This window comes from Pongo abelii, chromosome 12, assembly GCF_028885655.2.
Source record: "Pongo abelii isolate AG06213 chromosome 12, NHGRI_mPonAbe1-v2.0_pri, whole genome shotgun sequence".
In the NCBI taxonomy this organism is placed as follows: Eukaryota; Metazoa; Chordata; class Mammalia; order Primates; family Hominidae; genus Pongo; species Pongo abelii.
Window position 1 is genome coordinate 89,869,202 of NC_071997.2, and position 21,435 is coordinate 89,890,636.

General features: G+C 39.9%; 1 protein-coding gene across 9 annotated transcripts in view; it reads right to left on the reverse strand.

Moving 5' to 3' along the window:
• The window catches only part of MTA3 (metastasis associated 1 family member 3), a 180,495-nt gene that overhangs the window by 67,594 nt on the left and 91,466 nt on the right, over positions 1 to 21,435 (reverse strand). For all 9 annotated transcript variants that reach the window (XR_010136144.1, XM_024241870.3, XM_024241869.3 and 6 more), the window contains 1 exon segment: positions 5,893 to 6,081. Coding sequence is in view for 8 of the 9 variants with exons in the window: in XM_024241870.3 (XP_024097638.1) it covers positions 5,893 to 6,081 (189 nt within the window). In the remaining variant the exon portion in view is untranslated.

A 21,435-nucleotide genomic window follows, 5' to 3' on the forward strand; every position in this document is an offset into this window, starting at 1 on the left:
CATGAAAAGATGGCTTATCGTTAGTCTTTAGGGAAAATGCAAATTAAAACCGAAATGAAATGCTGCTGCAAACCTATTATAATGGCTTTTTTAAAAATGACAATAATGTGTCAGGTGCAGTGGCTCACGCCTATAATCCCAGCAACTTGGGAGGTCAAGGCAAGAGGATCATTTGAGCCCAGGAGTTGGAGACCAGCCTGGGCAGCATGGTGAGACCGCATCTACACAAAAAATAATAATTAAAAGAAAGCTAGACATGGTGGCACAACATGCCTGTAGTCCCAGTTATGTGCAAGGCTGAAGCCAGGAGGATCACCTGGGCCCAGGAGTTTGAGGCTGCAGTGAGCTATGATCATGCCACACCTGTTTTAGTGGTCCTGTTTTTCTAACTGAATCCTGACTGATAAGCGAACTGTTTTCCCAAGTGGCTGTATCAGTTTGCATTCAAACTAGCAAAATATGACAGCACAAGTTGGAGCCTACAAGGATGGGAAAAACCCTTGTCAGTAGCGACTGCCTTTGACCCTGATGGTATGCATGTTCTGCAGAAACTAAGGCTTTCTTCATGGTGCTAAACACACAAACACACACCTTGCCCTGGAGTCAGAGATGAAGAAGGAGGATCCTAGGGAAAATAGAGCAACTGCAGTCCCCACATTGCCTCGTGCCAACAAACTGGGCCAGCAGATAAATGAGAACACATATGAGCTACAAAAATGGCTGGTGCTTCATTTCTGCTCTCCAAATCCTGCACTAGAATTTCTCATGGCCCACCCTAAAGGGCAACATACAGGGAAGGGAATTCTGGAAAACGTGGTTCAGTCTGGCTACACTGATATTGTTATAAAGCTAACAAAGGTAGTTTCTTATAAAGTTAAACATATAGTTATCATGTAAGACCCAGCAACCCCACGGCTCATATTTCCCAAGAGAAACAAAAACTTAAGTTCACTAAAACTAGCATGCAAAATGTTTATAGCAGCTTTATCCATAATCATCAAAAATCAGAAACAATTCAAATTCCCTTCAACAGGTGAATGAATAAACTGATTGTGGTACATTCACACAATGGAATAGTACTACTAGGCAATGAAAATGAACTACCAATATATGCAGCAACACTGATGAATACCAGATGCATTATGTTAAGTAAAAGAAACCAAAATTAAAAAGTTACATACTACTAAATGATTCTACTTACACAGTGTTCAGAAAAAGGCAAAACTATAGGGATGGAGCATAAATCAGTGGTTGCCAGGATTAGGGCTAGGGTATTATTGACAATAAAAGGGGAGACTTGACGGGAGAGGTGATGGAACTGTATTGTGTCTTGATTGTGGTGATGAGTTTTGTTTGTTTGTGGAGACAGTATCATTCTAACACCCAGGCTAGAGTGCAGTGGCGCGATCTCGGCTCACTGAAACCTCTGCCTCGTGGGTTCAAGCAATTCTCATGCCTCAGCCTCCTGAGTAGCTGGGATTATAGGCATGTGCCACCAGGCCCAGCTAATTTTTGTATTTTTTTTTTTGTAGAGATGGGGTTTCGCCATATTGGCCAGCCTGGTCTCAAACTCCTGGCCTCAAGTGATCTGCCCACCTCAGCCTCCCTAAGTGCTTGGATTACAAGTGTGAGCCATAATGCCCAGCCCTTTTTTTTTTTTTTTTTTGAGATGAAGTCTTGCTCCATCACCCAGCCTGGAGTGCAGTGGCGTGATCTCAGCTCACTGCAACCTTCACCTCCTGGGTTCCAGTGATTCTCCTGCCTCAGTCTATTGAGTAACTGGCATTACAGGCCTGCACTACCATGCCCAGCTAATTGTTTTGTATTTTTAGTAGAGACGGGGTTTCACCATGTTGGCCAGGCTGGTATTGAACTCATGACCTCAAGTGATCTGCCTGCCTCGGCCTCCCAAAGTGTTAGGATTACAGGCATGAGCCACCATGCCCAGACTGGTTTTTTTTTTGTTTTGTTCTGTTTTTTAAGAGGCAGAGTCTACTATGTTGCCCAGGCTGGTCTTAAACTCCTGGGCTCAAGTGATCCTCCTGCCTTGGACTCCCAAAGTGCTGAGATTTCAGGTGTGACCCACCACACCCAGCCTGTGGTGATGGTTATGGGAGTATGAATTTATAAAAACTCACAGAACTTTAACTGTAAAAAACTGTAAAGGAGTGAATTTTACTGTGTATAAATTTTGAAATAAGTTAAATTAAGCTTCAGAATAAAGCTATCACTAACCACTAAATATAAAAATATCTGTACCCAAATATGTGCCTTCTACACAATTTGTTCTTAAATGTACAAACACACAATAATATATTCATTCACTTGGGAAAACTAAGACACTGGAAGCAGAAAATAATCAATGATCTCTTCTGGGTAGTGGGATGAAACCACTTTAAAAAACTCACCATTATGACACAGTTGCTCAGTGCTCAGGTAAAGGTCTAGTATTTAAGCAGAGGAGGCCCAGGAGACTTTTTGTTGCATACACTACCTGACAGTTTCTAAAAGGACACTTCTTAAAACTTCATGTCATAAGAAATACATTGCCCCAACAACATCATGTACCTGTGATGGCATTATAGGAAATAACATTATTTGCATTTTATTTTCTACTAGGTTTATACATTACTTTTGTAAGTATGGAGGGAAAGAGGGGATAATTTAAAAACAACAACTACCACAAAAAACACAAAACCCTTTGAGCAGTTAACACTCTGACATTCTATCATGTTTATTTTAAGGGTTTGACAGAAGTAGCCAATTCCAGTCTCCAAAATACAACAAATCTAATACGGACTGGCCCTTCAACAACCACAACCTAAGGGGCAGTCTGCAGGGTTAAAATCCACATTTCCCAGACTCCCTTGCATCTAAGATTCTGGGTATAATTTAGGTTGCATCATGGATGCACTGGCAAGAGAGATGGATTTGGTACTAAAGGTACCCTGCTGGTGGGGTTCAAGGGAGAGACAGCACGTTGCAGCCACAGGTAGAGTGGCAGCTTCCTCCTTCAGCAGTTAGGTTTCTAATCACAGCAGGGACGGCAGTATCCTTAGCTGGCCCATTCTGAAGTGTGACTTTCAAAGTCACAATCTTGGAGGCCCAATCTGATGTCTATTTCTTCATCTTCCCTAGTACTTAATGTTTCAATAAGCTTTCTATTGAAACGAGCTAGGGTAAAACAAAACAAAAACTAATATATACCATGCTACGAATCTGTAATTTTGTTAGACCATAAAGGCAACAAAAAAATCATCTAATGGTATTATTACTGTTATACTCATTTTCATAGTTAATTTTATCTGATACCGATGCCAGCCTCTATGTCCAAGTATATTGCACTAACCTACAGTTCACAGAGTTATCTTCTAGTCCTGTGTTAAGTGCCTAGGAGTGCTGTAAGTTTCACACCTCAGTGTTTACCTTGCTATCTGCTCTTTTCTCTCTTTACCTATTAGAGACCCAGCTAAAATGCCAGTTAACTCCATCAAGCCTCTTCCACTTTGGCACAATGAATCCTTTGTAATATTCCTATACACTTGTTCATATACTGACAGAAGTAATTAATTATATTTTACTTGGGTGTATATTTCAATCTCTTGATTTTAACTATGAACTAATTCCTTGAAGTAAGGACCACATTCAATTTTTGTTGTATGCCTAGTGCCTTTTTGCAAGCCTGGCATGTTACAGGTACTCAGTAAATACCACTAGAGCACAGAATGAGGTATTACATTTGGTGCAGGGAAAAGTATTTTCACTTTAGTGTTTCTCAACTCCTACTCCTTTATCAGATCTGCAGGTTTTATTTATCTTTTTTGAATTTTCATTGAGCCTCACAGTGTAGATTTGATTTGTTAGGTTTTATTCTTTGCAATTTCTATGTAGTTGTAGCTCTATTATTTTAATAACTGTTATATTAATAACATTGGTCTATTGTTATTCTGGCCATCTGAAGCTAAATACCAATGCATTTTAAATTTTCAGCTGCGCCCCCTACAAATTTAAATCATGGCATGTAACAATTTAAGTATGAGTGAAGTTTTGCCAGAAGAACAAATCATCAGTGACACTAACAGTTTTAATTACTATGTCTGGGATTTAATTTATCAACCCATATTGGTAAGTAATAACTTTGTGTCAAACAATTCAGTAAAGATGCAGCAACATAAAAGGCAGGCTATTGGCTCACATCAAATATGTAATGGTCTATAAAGATTCTATTTTCATAATTTAAAATAAAGGATGACTTAATAGAAAGCTATTTATGAAAATCTCAAATGGAAATTTCACCATTTCAAAGGAACTATAAGTTTAACTAAAGACAGTAAGTCCATAAACACAAAGACAAAACAAAGTACATACTATAGTTAGACAAGATGACCTGGTATTTACCCCACTGCATGGGGTAAGTGAGGTGATGAATGTGTTAATTGTGGTAATCATTTCACAATGTATATGTATATCAAATCATCATATTGTATACCTTGAAAATATGTATTTTCTACTTGTCAATTATACCTCAGTAAAGCTGAGGAAAAATTTTTAATAATAAAAAATATACATAGGATACTCAGGGGTCCCCAACTCCCAGGTCACGGACTGGTTAAGAACTGGACTGCACAGCAGGAGGTGAGTGGACAAGCGAGCAAAGCTTCATCTGTATTTATAGCCACTCCCCATTACTCCCATTGCCCCCTGAGCTCTGCCCCGTGAGATCAGCAGCGGCATTAGATTCTCACAGGAGCACGAACCCTATTGTGAACTGTGCATGCGAGGGATCTAGGTAGCGTACTTCTTATGAGAATCTAATGCCTAATGATCTGTCACTGTCTCCCATCACCCCCAGATGGGACTGTCTAGTTGCAGAAAAACAAGCTCAGAGGTCTCACTGATTCTCCATTATGGTGAGTCGTATAATTATTATATATGACAATGTAATCATAATAGAAATTAAGTGCACAATAAACGTAATGCACCTGAATCATCCTGAAACCTCCTTCCACCCCCAGTCCATGGAAAAACTGTCTTCCACAAAACTGTTGGAAGACCAAAAAAGTTGGGGACCACTCCTCTACATCATTAAGAAGAATCAAAGATCAAAAGCCCATAAAACAAATTCTCCTACTGTGCTTGGCAGAGGTCATTTCATTAAGGGTCCAGATCAAATTCAGGCTCAACAATTAGTAAGATAACTAGAAAAATACAGAAAGCTTAAAGCAGAGCAACTAATCTAAAAGCAGAGATCAGACTGTTTAGTGCAAATGGTGAGAAGAGCTGACCAGATTTTAACTTGGAACTCAGAGAGAGGTAAATAGCATAAATTAATATTGCCAAGGTTTACACCAAGAACACAGGACTTCCTGATAGTGTATGGGGTTTTTTGTTTTGTTTTGTTTTTGACACCAAGTCTCACTCTGTCGCCCAGGCTGCAGTGCAGTGGTGCCACCTCAGCTCACTGAAACCTCCACCTCCGGGTTCAAGAGATTCTCCTTTCTCAGCCTCTTGAGTAGCTCGGGCTACAGGTGCGTGCCACCACGCCCAGCGAATTTTTTATATTTTCAGTAGAGATGGGGTTTCACCATATTGGCCAGGCTGGTCTGGAACTCCTGACCTCGTGATCCACCCACCTCGGCCTCCCAAAGTCCTGGGATTACAGATGTGAGCCACCATACCCGGCCTGATAGTGTGGGTCTTACTACAACTACTCCTCCAAACAATTATCAATTATCAGTTTCTCCCTTTACAAGACTAGCCTTCATTTTACTTTGAGCAGATAAAAATTATTAACTCACAAACTTGCTAAATGAATACTGTAAGGTTTACCAGATTTCTAAAACAGAATATTCCCATCTCAACATTTTATTTTACTCATAATTTTCTACTTACAAAATCTTGCCGTATGTCATTGAAGTCTTTGCCATATTTTTCCAGTGCCTCTTCAAATAAGCTAGCTTCAGAGGCTGACCATTCCTCCATTTCATCTCTGCATAAAACAGGTCCTCCGAGTGGTACTAAGACACTAATGGCACTGCTCAAATCATAGCTGTGTCTATACAATGTATCCATAGCATGAAACTAAAGAAACAAAATGAACAGAAAATATCAACCAGAAATGCAAACATGCTACATTATGTAAGAATATATGATATACTTAACAATATACTTATTTATTTGTTAACAAAATTTTAAACAGACTACTAAATAATTAAGATATCATTTATTGCTTTAGAAAATGCTGACTTGTACCCTTATTTGGTGGGAGGGGAGCACAGGGTATCCCTCTATTTCCAGGCTAGAGTGCAGCAGCATCCTCAACCTTCTGGGCTCATCCAATCCTCCTGCCTCAGCCTCCTGAGTAATTAGGACCACAGACATATGCCACTATGCCTGGCTAGTTTTTTTATTTTATGTAGAGATGGGAGTCTCGCTATGTTGCCCAGGCTGGTCTCGAACTCCTGGGCTCAACTGATCCTCCCACTATAGCCTCCCAAAATGCTAGGATTAGGTCTCTTTTATTTTTATTTTTTATTTCTTTACCTTTTTTTTTTTTTTTTTTTTGAGATAGGCTCTTGCTCTGTCACCCATGCTGGAGTGCAGTGGCATGGTCATAGCTCACTGTAACCTTGAAAGTCTAGCCAGGCCACACATGGTGGCTCATGCCTGTAATCCCAGCGCTTTGAGAAGCCAAGGTAGGAGGATCACTTGAGCCCAGGAATTTTAAGACCAGTGTGGGCAACACAGTGAGACCTGTCTCTACAAAAATAAAAAATTAGCCGGGCCTGGCTGTGCATGCCTACAGTCCCAACTACTTGGGAGGCTGGGGTGGGAGGAATGCTTGAGCCCAGGAGGTTGAGGCTGCAGTGAGCTGTGACTGTGCCACTGCACTCCAGCCTGGATAACAGAGTGACAGCCTATCTCAAAAAATAAAAATTAAAATAATAAAAATATCAAAGTCACTTCAGCTCTTGTGCAAGATATACAGCACAGCCATTCTTGACCAGGGAAAAATATACAGATTATGTATCAGAGAGTGAGAAAAAAATCTCAGGTTGGGTTAAGGAATCATGTACTAAGATAGAAAGAAAACAATGGAGCAGAGTATGATGTTTAAGACAAAATTATAAACATGCTGCACAGAAAAAGCAACACAAAACAAAATTACATATTCATCTTAATATGGTAACTTGGTTGAGACTGTAGAAGACAAAGAATAGATGGCCAGGTTTGCTTGGAACAGCAAGGCCACTGTGGGTTTCTTACATATTTCAAGGGAAAGTGATTTGAAGCACAATTTGAAAGGAGAAAAAGATAGATTAGAACACACAATCACCATAACGTTGAACTCCTGGGCCCGAGGTTACTTTTGCAAAAGTAACTTAGGTCTAGCTTACTTAAAAAGCATTTTCTGGCCAGACACAGTGGCTCACACCTATAATCACACTTTGGAAGGCCAAGGTGGGCAGAACGCTGGCGCCCAGGACTTCGAGACCAGCCTGGGCAACACAGTGAAACCCTGTCTCTACAAAAAACAGGCATGGTGGCATATTGCCTGTAATCCCAGCTACTCAGGAGTCTGAGATGAGAAAATCACTTGAGCCCAGGGAGGTCGAGGCTGCAGTGAGCTGAGATCATGCCGCTGCAGTGAGCTGAGATCATGCCACTGCACCCCAGCCTGGGCAACAGAGTGATGCCCTATTTTTTAAAAAAGAAGGCATTTTCCTCCAATCAGAACAATGAATAACTAGGTTCCAAAACTTCAAGTTTTGAAAAACCTTTGATTTTATTTTCCTGCTGGAAAGAGAGTCATCCATAGCATGTACATACATGTGTATGTATAACAGGAAAACTGAAAAACAACACAATCATCTCTGCCTATGTCACAGATTAGCACATGGGTGCTGCAAAGTGATCTAATTCTTGCCCAAGTGAGAACTAGTTCTGTTTTTCTCCCCACCTCTCAACCCCACCCAGACTTTCTAACACATAAACTTAAAGTCTTGCACCTTTTACGCAAAGTATCTCCTGCTACTTATTAAAAATTTCACAAATGGGGATAGCTTCACTTCTATGCAACAACAGAACTCTTAAAAATTTAGCTTTTGGCATAAGTCGTGCGTCTCCAAGCCCGCCACCAGTCAAGGTCTCAGTGCCAGCTATGCCACTGCAGCTGTCACTATGGCCCATTAGAACACTGCTAACTCCAAATCAAGCAGTTCTGGAGGTGCTTAGGGCTCCGGGGTGCTGAATGAAGGTGCTGGTAGCCTTAGAAAAGAACCAGAGAAACCTAATACTGCTTTGGTTTTTTAAAGCATCACTTAGGAGTTGCTATCCCAGAAAATCCAGAAATAGAACTGCTTCCCCTAGAATTGACAGAAATGAAAGATAAATATGAACGACCTCAGGTGAAGTGTGCCAGATAGGATTCTTCTCAGTTGAAAACACACTAAAAAATGGTTTTGTATAACTTGAATAGTTTGTATATTATATAATCTTTTCTAGATAGATGCTACAGAATTCTTTTAATCTGTTACATTCACCTACCACACTTTATTATAAACATACTTAGAATCATCTATAAATACTCAATATAAATTGTTTTGAGTCTTAAAGCAGAAGAATCCAAAGTGGGGGGAAAAAAAACAACTAAACACAGCCATCTAATTCATTACCTTAAAAGATACTCTGTCTGATGAGGAATTATGGTGCTGGTTGTATTTTTGCCAATGAAGTTTGGCATGGAGGTAATCCTTGGTGTAGCTTAAAAAACGAGTACAGCCATTCTTTAAAATGAAGAGGGCACTGTTGTTTATATTTCCTGTAGACAGCTGGAGAGATCTGTGTGATACAAGATGCTTCTGCATGGGTTCCCATGCATCTTCTGTTCTTGTTTATATAATGTGGAACAAATAACTCTTCTTTGCCACCACTGTGCCTTAGGTAACTGTGTGTGCCAGTCAGAAATCTGACACCACGTTTTCCTTCTAGGCTATCATGCCCTATCTGATCATCTTTCCTTGCTTCACTCTGTGCTTTAGTGAAGCCTAGTTGCACACTGGCCTTTCTGTGCTGTTTTCAATTTGCTTAATGATAGCGGTTACCCCAATTGTAACTTATATAACTTTAAACAGAATCACACTATTCCCCGCCTTACTTAGTTGAGCACAGAACAAAGGCAATATAAAATCTGGGGTTCACGCACAAGTTGGGATGAGAAGGGGAGTGAGCCTTAATATCATGGAAAATTACACTTTCTAAGTATAATTGCAGTGATGTTTCTCTCAAAGTATTTTTCTAGCCTAGAATTCATTTTACCTTCATTATTCCTGTGAAGTAGGTAGGGCAAGTATGAGGGGAAGTTGGGTGCTGAATTTTTAGGTCAAAGATTGATATTAATACAAGATATTTGCTCACTGTAGAACCTGGGGCACCATATCAGTTAACTGCTCTGAGACTCACTTTCCTTGTTTGTTAAATGAGAAGAATATCCATGCTGCCTACCTCACAGGCTTGTGAGGGTCAAATGAGAATGTATGTGAAAGATCATTTCTTATTTGTATTTTTTAAAAATAGCTTTTAAGTGATCCCTCACTATCTGGTAGGAGACTGTAGGAGAGCTCAAATATCAACTAACATCTATTAAAGTGAAAATATTATTAGCAAAAGTATGAATTAATATGTATGTATATGTATGTATACACACACACACAGTGATGCATTAACTAAGATAATGATAAGGGTATAGATTATGAATTTGTTCACAGAGTAACGGCAGTATTTAGAACATGTAAACATGTTTAGGTACAGTAAATAACTGCTTTAACAAGGATTGACATCTCACTTAAAATCAATCACTGAGGCCAGGCGGGGTGGCTCACACCTGTAATCCCAGCACTTTGGGAGGCCAATGCAGGCGGATCACTTGAGGTCAGGAGTTTGAGACCAGTCTGGCCAATATGGTGAAACTCTGTCTCTACAAAAATTAGCTGGGCATGGTGGCAGTCACCTGTAATCCCAGCTACTCAAGAAGCTGAGGCAGGAGAATCACTTGAACCCAGGAGGTGGAAGCAGCAGTGAGCCGAGATCACGCCACCGCACTCCAGCCTGGGCGACAGAGTGAGACTCTGTCAAAAAAAAAAAAAAAAATCATTGGATTTCACAAAACAGAAGTAGGGATTTCATGATAAATTTCCTAGTTATAATCATAACAAAGGCCACTGGCCATGTGTAGTCTTTTGTTGTATGTGTCACAACCATGGAACAATGACTTCCAACTTTGAAGTGAATTTCCTCTCACTCTTCTGCAGCAGAGGTTGAAAAAAAAAAAACAAAAAACACAAGAATTGATCTTGGTTCTTCAGCTTTTGCTCTGCAAATTTCAGAATCAGCTAAATTCTGTAGCTAAGCTCACTAGACAGACTGTGTAGTTTAGCTGTAGTATGTACTTTTACACACTTCTACATCAACTCCATTGTACATACAATGTAGTATGTACCCCATTATTCATGATTTTACTTTCCAAAGTTTCAGTTACCCGTAGCCAACTGTGGTCTGAAAATAGATGAATATAGTACAGTAAGATATTTGTGTGTGTGAGAGAGACAGAGAGGGAGCGCACTGTATTAGTCTGTTTTCACACTGCTGATCAAGACAAACCTGAGACTGGGCAATTTACAAAAGAAAGAAGTTTATTGGACTTACAGTTCCACATGGCTGGGGAGGCCTCATAATCATGGTGGAAGGCAAGGAGGAGCAAGTCACATCTTACGTAGATGGCAGAAGGCAAAAAGCAAGAGGCTGTGCAGGGAACTCCCATTTTTAAAACCATCAGGACCAGGTACGGTGGCTCACACCTGTAATCTCAGTACTTTGGGAGGCTGAGGCAGGCAGACTGCCTGAGCTCAGGAGTTCGAGACCACCCTGGACAACATGGTGAAACCCCGTCTCTACTAAAATGCAAAAAATCAGCCGGGCACGGTGGCACATGCCTGTAATCCCAGCAACTCAGCAGGCTGAGGCAGGAGAATCACTTGAACCCAGGAGGCAGAAGTTACAGTGAGCCAAGATTGCGCCACTGCACTCCAGCCTGGGTGACAGAGCGAGACTCCATCTCAAAAAATAAAAAATAAAAAATAAATCAGATCTCATGAGACTTATTCACTATCATGAGAACAGCACAGGAAAGACCTGCCCCCATGATTCAATTATCTCTCCCAGTGGTCCCTCCCACAACACGTGGGAATTATTAAGTTACAGGATGAGATTTGGGTGGGGACACAGAGCCAAACCATATCAAGCACAGTCACATATCTTTTATAATGGTATATTCTTATAATTGTTCTATGATTATTCTTGTTGATCTCTTACTGTGCCTAATTTATAAATTAAACCTTATGTTAGGTATAGCGTAGAGAAAAAAAAGTCTGGTTCAGTGCCATCCTCAGCTTCAGGCATCCACTGAGGGTGTTGAAATATATCTTCTCATGGAAAAGAAAGACTACTGTAATTATTGTTTCTTAATAACTAACCTCATGAAAATGAAAAGAAAGATCAATAGCATTTAGGGACCTTTTCAGTTAATAATCCCATAAACAATTATTTTTTAAACCTTCTGAATTTACAATAAATGAAAAAACTAAAAGATTAAAAGATATTCAAAAATGCTAAAATTCCTCAAAATAAAAATAATTTATCTTTTTCTTTTGAGACAGGGTCTCACTCTGTTGCCCAGGTTGGAGTGCAGTGGCATGATCTCAGCTCACTGCAACATCTGCCTCCTGGGCTCAGATGATCCTCCCACCTCAGCCTCCCAAGTAGCTGGGACTACCGGTGCATGCCACAATGCCCAGCTAATTTTTGTATTTTCAGTAGAGACAGGGTTTTGCCATGTTGCCCGGGCTGGTCTCCAACTCCGGGGCTCCAGCGATCCGCCTGTCTTGGCCTCCCAAAGTGCTGGGATTACAAGCATGAGCCACCACACCCAGCCAAAAGAAATTTTTATAATTAACAGGGGCTCTGAAACCAGTCACAGAATTAAGTGCATTTTTCTCAGCTGATGCTACACCAACCACTCAAATCATGAATGGATTTTCAGTTTTGTGTTCATGTTAAATGAATGAAATTGCTTTTCTTATGGGTACTTTTTAAAATGATGATGGACTGTTACCTAAAAGGCTTCAAAGAATCGAAGTAGTATCTTAGCCTTCATCAAGTGATTATGACAAAAAATTATTATATTCATTGTTTCAAAGGTTCTACTCTTTAGTGTTTAGTTTGTGTTCCTGAACACTGAAGGAACCATTTGCTTTCAGAGGAGGAGCTCCTGTACTGTCTCAAATAAAATGAGAGAGAATACATTGGAATTACTGTTGACCAGGAGATATGAAACCTCCAAAGCACACATTTATACCACAGACCAAAGGACAGTACAGTAAAGGTCAGAATGTGTAGAAAGTAAACACTCATCAGGTGTGTACACTGTGGAGTTACTAGGAAATAATTCCTTTGAAACTGATCAACTTCATAAAGGAAACCAGAGAATCATATTATGTGCCAGAAGTCCATATAAACCCCATCTTTCTGATACACACAGAAGTTTCTTTTGAATGGACTTTACGTAGTCTAATCTTACCCTTAAGAGCTTTACATGAATACTGTTTCTATAACAGAAGAGACAAAATCAAGTAGAGAAAATGTAGGGTAAATAAAGAAAATAAGCTAAGAAAAGACACAGTAACATAACACAGGACCAAAGACTTGTGGCTTATCAGTAAGATAATACAAATTTGAAATGCCAGAGAAGTTTGAAAAAATGAACAACTAATTGATTGTTAGAGAAGGCAGAATAGTGATTTCCTCCTAACTGAAGAGGAGCAGAAGGGAAGCTGTTGAGATACTGGTAATGTTCTTTACCATCTAGTGGTGGTTACACGAATATATACACAGATAAAAATGTTTAAGCTGTGTAACAAACTGTAGGGCACTCTATATATGTTACCATATGTATACCTCAATTTAAAATAAGAAAAAGAATTTTGAGGCTGGGTGCGGTGGCTCACACCTGTTAATCCCTGCACTTTAGGAGGCCAAGGCAGGTGGACCACGAGGTCAGGAGTTTGAGACCAGCCTGGCCAACAGAGTGAAAGCCCATCTCTACTAAAAATACAAAAATTAGCCGGGTGTGGTGGCACACGCCTGTAGTCCCAGCTGCTCAGGAGGCTAAGGCAGGAGAATCGCTTGAACTCAGGAGGCGGCTGTTGCAGTGAGCAGAGACCGTACCATTGCACCCCAGCTGGGTGACAGAGTGAGACTTTGTCTCCAAAAAAAAGAAAAAAGAAAAGAAATAGAAAAGGAATTTTGAAACTAAGTATTAAAAAGCTAAAAGTTGGCCAGGCACATTGGCTCAGGCATGTAATCCCAGAGCTTTTGGGAGGCCCTGGGACGCCAAGGCAGGAGTTCAAGACCAGCCTCGGCATTAATTTTTTAAATTTTAAAATTTAATTAATTAAAAATTTTTAATTAGCTGGGCACAGTGTTGAGTGCCTATATTAAAAAAAAAAAAAAAAAAGAAAACTAGGCCAGGCGCAGTAGCTCACGCCTCTAATCCCAGCACTTTGGGAGGCCGAGGCGGGCAGATCATCACGAGGTCAAGAGATCAAGACCATCCTGGCCAACATGGTGAAACCTCGTCTCTACTAAAAATACAAAAATTAGCCAGGCGTGGTGGCGCGCGCCTGTAGTCCCAGCTACTCGGGAGGCTGAGGCAGGAGAATCCCTTGAACTCAGGAAGTGGAGGTTGCAGTGAGCCGAGATCGGGCCACTGCACTCCAGCTTAGTGATGGAGTGAGACTCCGTCTCAAAAAAAAAAAAAGAAGAAGAAGAAGAAGAAAACTAAACTAAAAGTCTTCCCTGCAGATTAAATACTTTGCAAAGATACCATGTTTTCAATAGAGATACCAATACACATTGCATGATCCATTCAAATCTAAATTGTAAAAATCTTAAGAACGCAGCACAAGCTGTTCTCTCTGCCAAAAAGCAGTGAAGGTGTTGTCACATTTCATCTCATTCATAACAGATGGAGATGACAAAAAGAAGTATTTTAGGAGAAAGACTGACAAGGAAATCTTGGCAATGGAATTCTCATCTTTTGTTAAGCAGAACCACACTATGGGTAGATTGGACTATTGTTCAGCAAATATTCACTCCCTCCCCCACACCTCCACAGGAGAGTATTCTTCCACTCCACTGATGTTGGGCTTGGCCATGTGACTTGCTTGGCAAATAGGATGTTAGGATATGTGACATAACTGAGCCTTGACAAGTGTTTCCACATTTGGCCTTGCCCTCTTGTGCTACTGAGTTTTGTCCATGGAGGATGAGAAATACATGGAGCAGATCTGGACCCAACCTGTAGCTTGGCACCTACATCAGAGCCCAGTCTAGCTCAGCAGAATCCTAGACAATCTGCAGATGAGTTTATCAGAAATCAATGCTTCTTGTTATAAGCCACTGAAATTTGGGCAGTGTAGTAGATGTGTTTTCTTCTTTGAGACTAAAGAACTTAATTCACCTAGTTGCCAGAAGTGTTGTGAATAAGACAGTCCTCAGCTGCTGATCTTTTTTGGAATTATTTCAATTCAAGAACAATTCATCGTGAAAGTTCACACACTCTTCCTGGAGCAACCTGCATCCAATAATGCAGGGCTGTAAAGGCCCAGCTTTTCACCCGGATTTGGGATGCCACAAATCAGCTGGAGTCAGCTGAGGCCTTCAATTGATTGTATCCACCTCCTCCCACTAGCCAATCCTGCCTCCTTCCCTTTTATTCCACAAGTGTCGATCCCAAGGGTAATCCCTAATAAATTTCCCACATAAAAACTGCTATCAGAATCTGCTTCCAGGGAACCCAACCTGTAAAATGCAGTATTATGACAACAGCTAACTGATACACATATACTATATGCAATACTAACTACAAATGCTCTGCAACTGATGGCTACGTCCCAACAAACTCATCATAGGTTGAAAATATCATAAGTCAAAAATGCATTTAATACCCTGATAAACCCATTGTAAAAAACAAAACAAAGCAAAAATTGTTAAGCTGAACATCGTTAAGTCGAGGGCCATCCGTACTGATTTGTTCGGTTACAATTTCACAAAAACTTCACATATATACCTCCTACAGGAATTACAGCATTCAGAACATCACATCTATTTAAAAATTAATAGCCACGTTTTTTTTCCAAGCAGAGAAAGATTATAATAAACTCTCATGAGTAAACCTCAAACTGATATGGACAAAGTTTTTCATATGCAGGTCTGGTACAGTGGCTCACACCTGTAATCCCAGCACTTTGGGAGGTCGGGGGAGGGGTGGTGGATCGCTTGAGGTCAGGAGTTCAAGCCCAGCCTGGCCAACATGGCAAAACACCGTCTCTACTAAAAATACAAAAATTAGCTGGGCACGATGGCGTGCGCCTGTAATCCCAGCTACTTGGGAGGCTGAGGCAGGAGAATCGCTTGAACCCAGGAGGCAGAGGTAGCAGTGAGCTGAGATTGCGCCATTGCACTCCAGCCTAGGTGACAGAGCCAGACTCCGTCTCAAAAAAAAAAAAAAGTCTTTTATATGTAAAAAAGTGTGCCATCCACTTTCAATTTTTGCTTTAATGCATAGATATAACAAAATCCCTCATCCAACAAACTTGCTAAGACTTAGCTGGCATTCACTCAAATCAACCTAAAAGACACCCTGAGTCATGTTCTTGTGTGTACTCACACCTTTTGATTACTTTTTTTTTTTTTGGAGATGGAATCTTGCTCTGTGACCCAGGCTAGAGTTCAGTGGCGCGATCTCGGCTCACTGCAATCTCCACCTCCCAGGCTCAAGAGACTCTCGTGCCTCAGCCTCCCAAGTAGCTGGGATTACAGGTGCCCACCACTACACTCGGTTAATTTTTTTCTATTTTTAGTAGAGATAGGGTTTCACCATGTTAGCCAGGCTGGTTTTGAACTCCTAGCCTCAAGTGATCCACCCGCCTCGGCCTCCCAGAGTGCTAGGATTACAGGCGTGAGCCACTGCACCTGGCCTACTTTTTTTTTTTTTTAATAGAGAGGAGGACTTACTAGGTTGACTCAGGCTGGTCTCAAACTCCTGGCCTCAAGCTTTTAAGTGATCTTCCCACCTCAGCCTCCCATGTACCTGTGATTACAGGTGTACACCAACATACCTGGCTCTTTTTTATTATTATCACAAGAAAGCTACAGGGGACAATAGGTCACAGTGACCCCATGTCCCCAGATGTCATTTCCAAACTTACTACGAGCATAATTGAAAGTTATTGCCACCTGGCTGTGATTCTTGGCACAAACCAGACAAATATATGAAAACAACTGTGTGAAGAGAGTGGAGAACCAATACAGGCAAGGAGAGGTGATGATCCCTCTGAAAAGTGTAACAGTTGAGTTTCCACACTGACCTTGGCCTTTATCATGAGGGTATTTTCTAGACTGCTATATGGTGAAATCGAGCCAAACAGCAAGTTTCCTTTTTTACTAGTCTGATGTGACAAGAATCAGACCTTGATGTTGCCAGAGTCAGTAAGGACCAGGGAGCAAAATACTGGGGAGGATCCTATTCCAGGCCCTAACAGAAATCTCAAGACATGGAAACAATTGGTAGCACACATGTTCTCTGACCACATTCTCAAAGGCAATTAAAATACGTAGATGAGCCACACTTCCTTCTAAATTAACTCACAAGTTAAATTAAAAATTATAAGGCAAATTAGTAAATATTTAGAACCAAATGATAATAAAAATACTACATACTAAAAGATATGTGTTACAGCCAAGGTGATAATTAGAGGGACATTTACAATCTTGTATGTTTATCATGAAAAGTAATTTTAAAAAGGTCTTAAAAAGGCTAGCAAAAGAATATTAGAGTAAACCTAAAGAAAAGCAGAAGAAAATAAGAGTAAAAACAAATAGAATATGTACCACTTTTTTTTAATTAACAAAATTAAGTTCCCATTCTTTTAGATAACTAATAAAGAAACCTCAGGCAAAACAATCAAGAAAAAAAGGTTATGTGATACATATAAACAATAACAAGAATGAAAATCTATTTGTAACTACAAATACAGCAAACTGTTTAAAAATACTGTAAAAATGTTAATAAATGTGAAAATTTAGGGGGAAATACATAATCTCCTACATGGACATAACTGACCAAAATGGACTTAAGTAGAACAAAAATTTATTCTAATTATAAATCAGATTATAACCATAACCCACACTGAAGGACATTCTACAAAGTAAGTGGCCTGCACTCTTCAAAATACCATGGTCATAAAACACAAAGAAAGACTAAGGAATCGTTTAGGAATGAAAGAGACTATGAAGATACAACAACCAAACGTCATAAGTGATTCACAAGGAAATCTTGGGCCAGAATTTTTTTTCTTTTGCCATAAAGAACATTACTGGGACAACTAACAAATCTGAATAAAGTCTCTAGATTAGACAACAGTACTGTAACAAGGTTAATTTCCTGAGTCCGATTATTATACTGAACTAATATATGAGAATATCCTTGGTTTTTATTTTTAGGAAATACTCTTTCAAATATTTAGCAGTAGAGGGACATTTATTCTGAAATTTTACTTTCAAACTGTTAAGAACTAATTTTATATATATATATATATATATATATATATATAGTGTTAGAGTTTATGGAAGGCCATTATTTTGGACTGAGCTCCTGCACTAGGCCCCAGCAGATCAGACTAGAAAGCAATCACTTGTGCTTAGTGCCAAGATTCACAGCAACCAATCAGAAGGGGCCAGTTTACCTGAGTAGGCATAAGGAAGTCCCCTCTATTTTAAGGAAAGCAACTTTGAAACAACCAATCTGCTTCTTGTTCCCTGTTTCTGCTTTTCTTCAGCCCTTTTCTGTCTATAAAGCCAACCACCTCTGCTCAGCTCATCAGAACACTTATTCTACTTTATAGATAGAATAAATGAAAGCCAATTAGATGCTTAAACTAAATTCTATAATTTGTGTCATTTGACAATAAGAACAATAATAAAGCAAATGTGGTAAAGATGGTAACAACTGGGGAATCTGAATGAAGTGAATACAGGAAGTCTTTGCACTATTTTTGTATTATCACAAAATACAAAGTTTTAAGATTTTTTTTTTTTTTTTTTTTTTTGACATGGAGTTAAGCTCTTGTTGCCTAGGCTGGCGTGCAATGGCACAATCTCAGCTCACTGCAACCTCCCACCTCTTGGGTTCAAGCGATTCTCCTGCCTCAGCCTCCCAAGTCGCTGGGATTACAGGCATGTGCCACCACGCCCAGCTAATTCTTTGTATTTAGTAGAGATGGGGTTTCACCATGTTGGTCAGGCTGGTCTCGAACTCCTGACCTCAGATGATCTACCTGCCCTGGCCTCACGCCTGGATTACAGGCGTGAGCCACCATGCCCAGCTAGTTTTAAGAAATTATAACCACAAGACTTCCACTAACTCATACTTGTAAATACAAATCTTTCCACCAATTATCCTAGACAAAGTTGCTAAAACAATTCTCTTTCTATTTCTCCCAAGTTCAAATCTACAGTGCTTTTCTGATGTTTCTATATTCATGTGAAATTTGTAGGAGAAAAAGTAAAAGGCTGTATTTATCCCAAAAAAGAAAAAATCTCATTAAAGCTTAAATTTAAAAGGAAAAGATGGATTAACAGACCATAAAACACACAAACAATTCTCCTAGGATAGTCTGCAGCGTCTCCACACTCATCTGTAATAGATCATCAACAAAAAGACGTGTGTGTAATGTAGACTATTATTGCCTTAATGATGTATTTAGCAGGAAGAAAAATTTCGTGTTTCCTATTTTTTACTGCAGTGCTAGTCCACTAGTACTAATTCTAATTTTATAGCCCTGGAAACATGAACAGTACCCATGATAAGTTTTTCATGAGTTTTTAAGTTATACGAATCCCCATCAATTTTATGTCCATTTTGAAGTCTAGATTTCTGACATAAGTTGATATCTAAAATGCTAATCAAAAGATTAATATTTTCTGGCCAGGCACAGTGGCTCACGCTTGTAATCCCAGCACTTTGGGAGGCTAAGGTAGGCAGATCACTTTGAGGTCAGGAGTTTGAGACCAGCCTGGCAAACATGATGAAAAGCCCATCTCTGCTAAAAACACAAAAATTAGCCAGGGGGGCAGGGGTGCTTGTAATTCCAGATACTCAGGAGGCTGAGACAGGAGAATCGCTTGAACCCAGAAGGTGGAGGTTGCAGTGAGCCAAGAACTAACCACTGCACTCCATCCTGGGTGACAGAGCGAGACTACCTCCCAAAAAAAAAAAAAAAAAAATCTGTATTTTCTGCTGTGGCTTCTAAACTATCCTCAGTTCCCAGAACCCACAAGGCCCTAAATGAAATAAGACTCACAAACAGAATGAAGCACGTGATTGATGGCTAGCATTTATATAAAGAGTTAATATCTGAAGAATAATAATACTGTTAGGTCAACTTTCCCTCATCCAAAAAATAAATTGTTTTTTCTAAGTTATTCTTGATGGGAAATTTTTTTTTGAAAAAATTATAGTTTGTTTTAAGGGGAAGATTATATGAAAGATTATATTAACAGCCTTTGTTCACCACTTTTAACTCTTACAGTGACTTCTTGTAACAATTATATTAAATGGTATGGTTGGTTAATCATAGCCTAATGACCATATTTAAACTTGATAATCTACTAAAATAATAAATACGGCATGATAAAATACCTATCAGACAATCAATAAGGCTATAAAATCAGAAGTAAATGAGGCTCAACAAAGATTATGGGTGAAAAAGACAAATGCATCATTGTCGTCTTCTCAACAATAACAACTAATATTTATTGAGCTCTGACACTGTGCCAGATACTGCTCTGAACACTTTACAAGTAATTATCTCAATTCATCCTCAAGTTGATGTCACGTGGGAACTCAGCGGCAGCCTTTTTCTGAGGCTGGAAGTTCGCAGGGGTCTTGTTCAGGACCCTGAGGCATTGCCTGCTCTCACTCCCAGTAAGGACAGGGCCTCTATGGGGCCTTAAGAGCCAGAAGGGTCCAATGTTTGCAAACATTACCTAAAATGAAGGTACATCAACTGCTGAATAAATCAGTCAGTTGTCTTCCAGCCAACCTGAGCAGCTAATGTTGCAGACAGCTCTAAGCCCTCCACAGAATCCAAGGCTCCCAGAAAAGGAGCCCCAGAGGAGCCCCCAACTGCCTCTACTTTGAGGAGCCATTGCAGTTCCACTGAGTTCTGAATCCTTGGTTACACGTATCAGCAACTCATAGAGTGTGGCTGCACTCCCTCTTCCTGCCCATCCATAACCTTCCTGAAGCAGAGCAAGTAGGTTTTATTATTACTACCACTGCTGATGAGGAAACTCAGACAATGGTAGGTTAAGTAACTTGCGCAGGGCTACATGGATCATATATGAGCTACAGATTTGTACACCCTTGTTCATAGCAGGGTTATTCACAACAGTTAAAAGATACAGGCAACTCAAGTGGCCACTGATAAAGTAACATAATGTGGTATATACACACAATGGATTATTACTTAGCATTAATAGCTGGGAGTGGTAGCACATGCCTGTAGTTCTAGCTATTAATACTTGGTAGGCTGAAGTAGGAGGATCACTTGAGCCCAGGAATTTGAGGCTGCAGTGAGCTATGATCACGCCACGGCATTCCAGGCTGAGAGACAGAGCAAGACACTCTCTCTCTATATATCTATATCTATATCTATATCTATATCTATATCTATAGATATAGATATATACACACACACACACACACACACATAATTTTTAAATGATGGAAATTCTGACACATGGTACAACATTAATGAACCTTGAAAACATGCTAAGTGAAAATAAGCCAGTGACGAAAAACTTATGAGATACTGAGAGCAGTCAAATTCATAGAGACAAAAAGTAGAAGGGTAGTGGCTGGGGGGCAGAAAGGATGGAGAGTTAGAGTTTAATGGGGATGAGGTTTCTGTTTGGGAAAATGAAAATGTTCCAGAGATGGATGGTGGTAATAGTTACCAACAATGTGAATCTACGTAATGCCAGAGTGAATCTACTTAATACATTTAAAAATGGTGAAAAGGAGTTTTGAAATTATGGTAAAATATATATAACACAAAATTTAAGTGCATCACAGCTGGGCATGCTGGCATACACCTATAATCCTAGCTACTCCTCGGGAGGCTGATGCAAGTGGATTGCTTGATCCCAGAAGTTCAAATCTGGCCTGGGCAACATAGCATGACCCCATCTCTTAAAAAGGGTGAGGGGTGTGTGGCAGCAGGCATGGTATGCTTAAAACTTTCTACAGTTCATAGT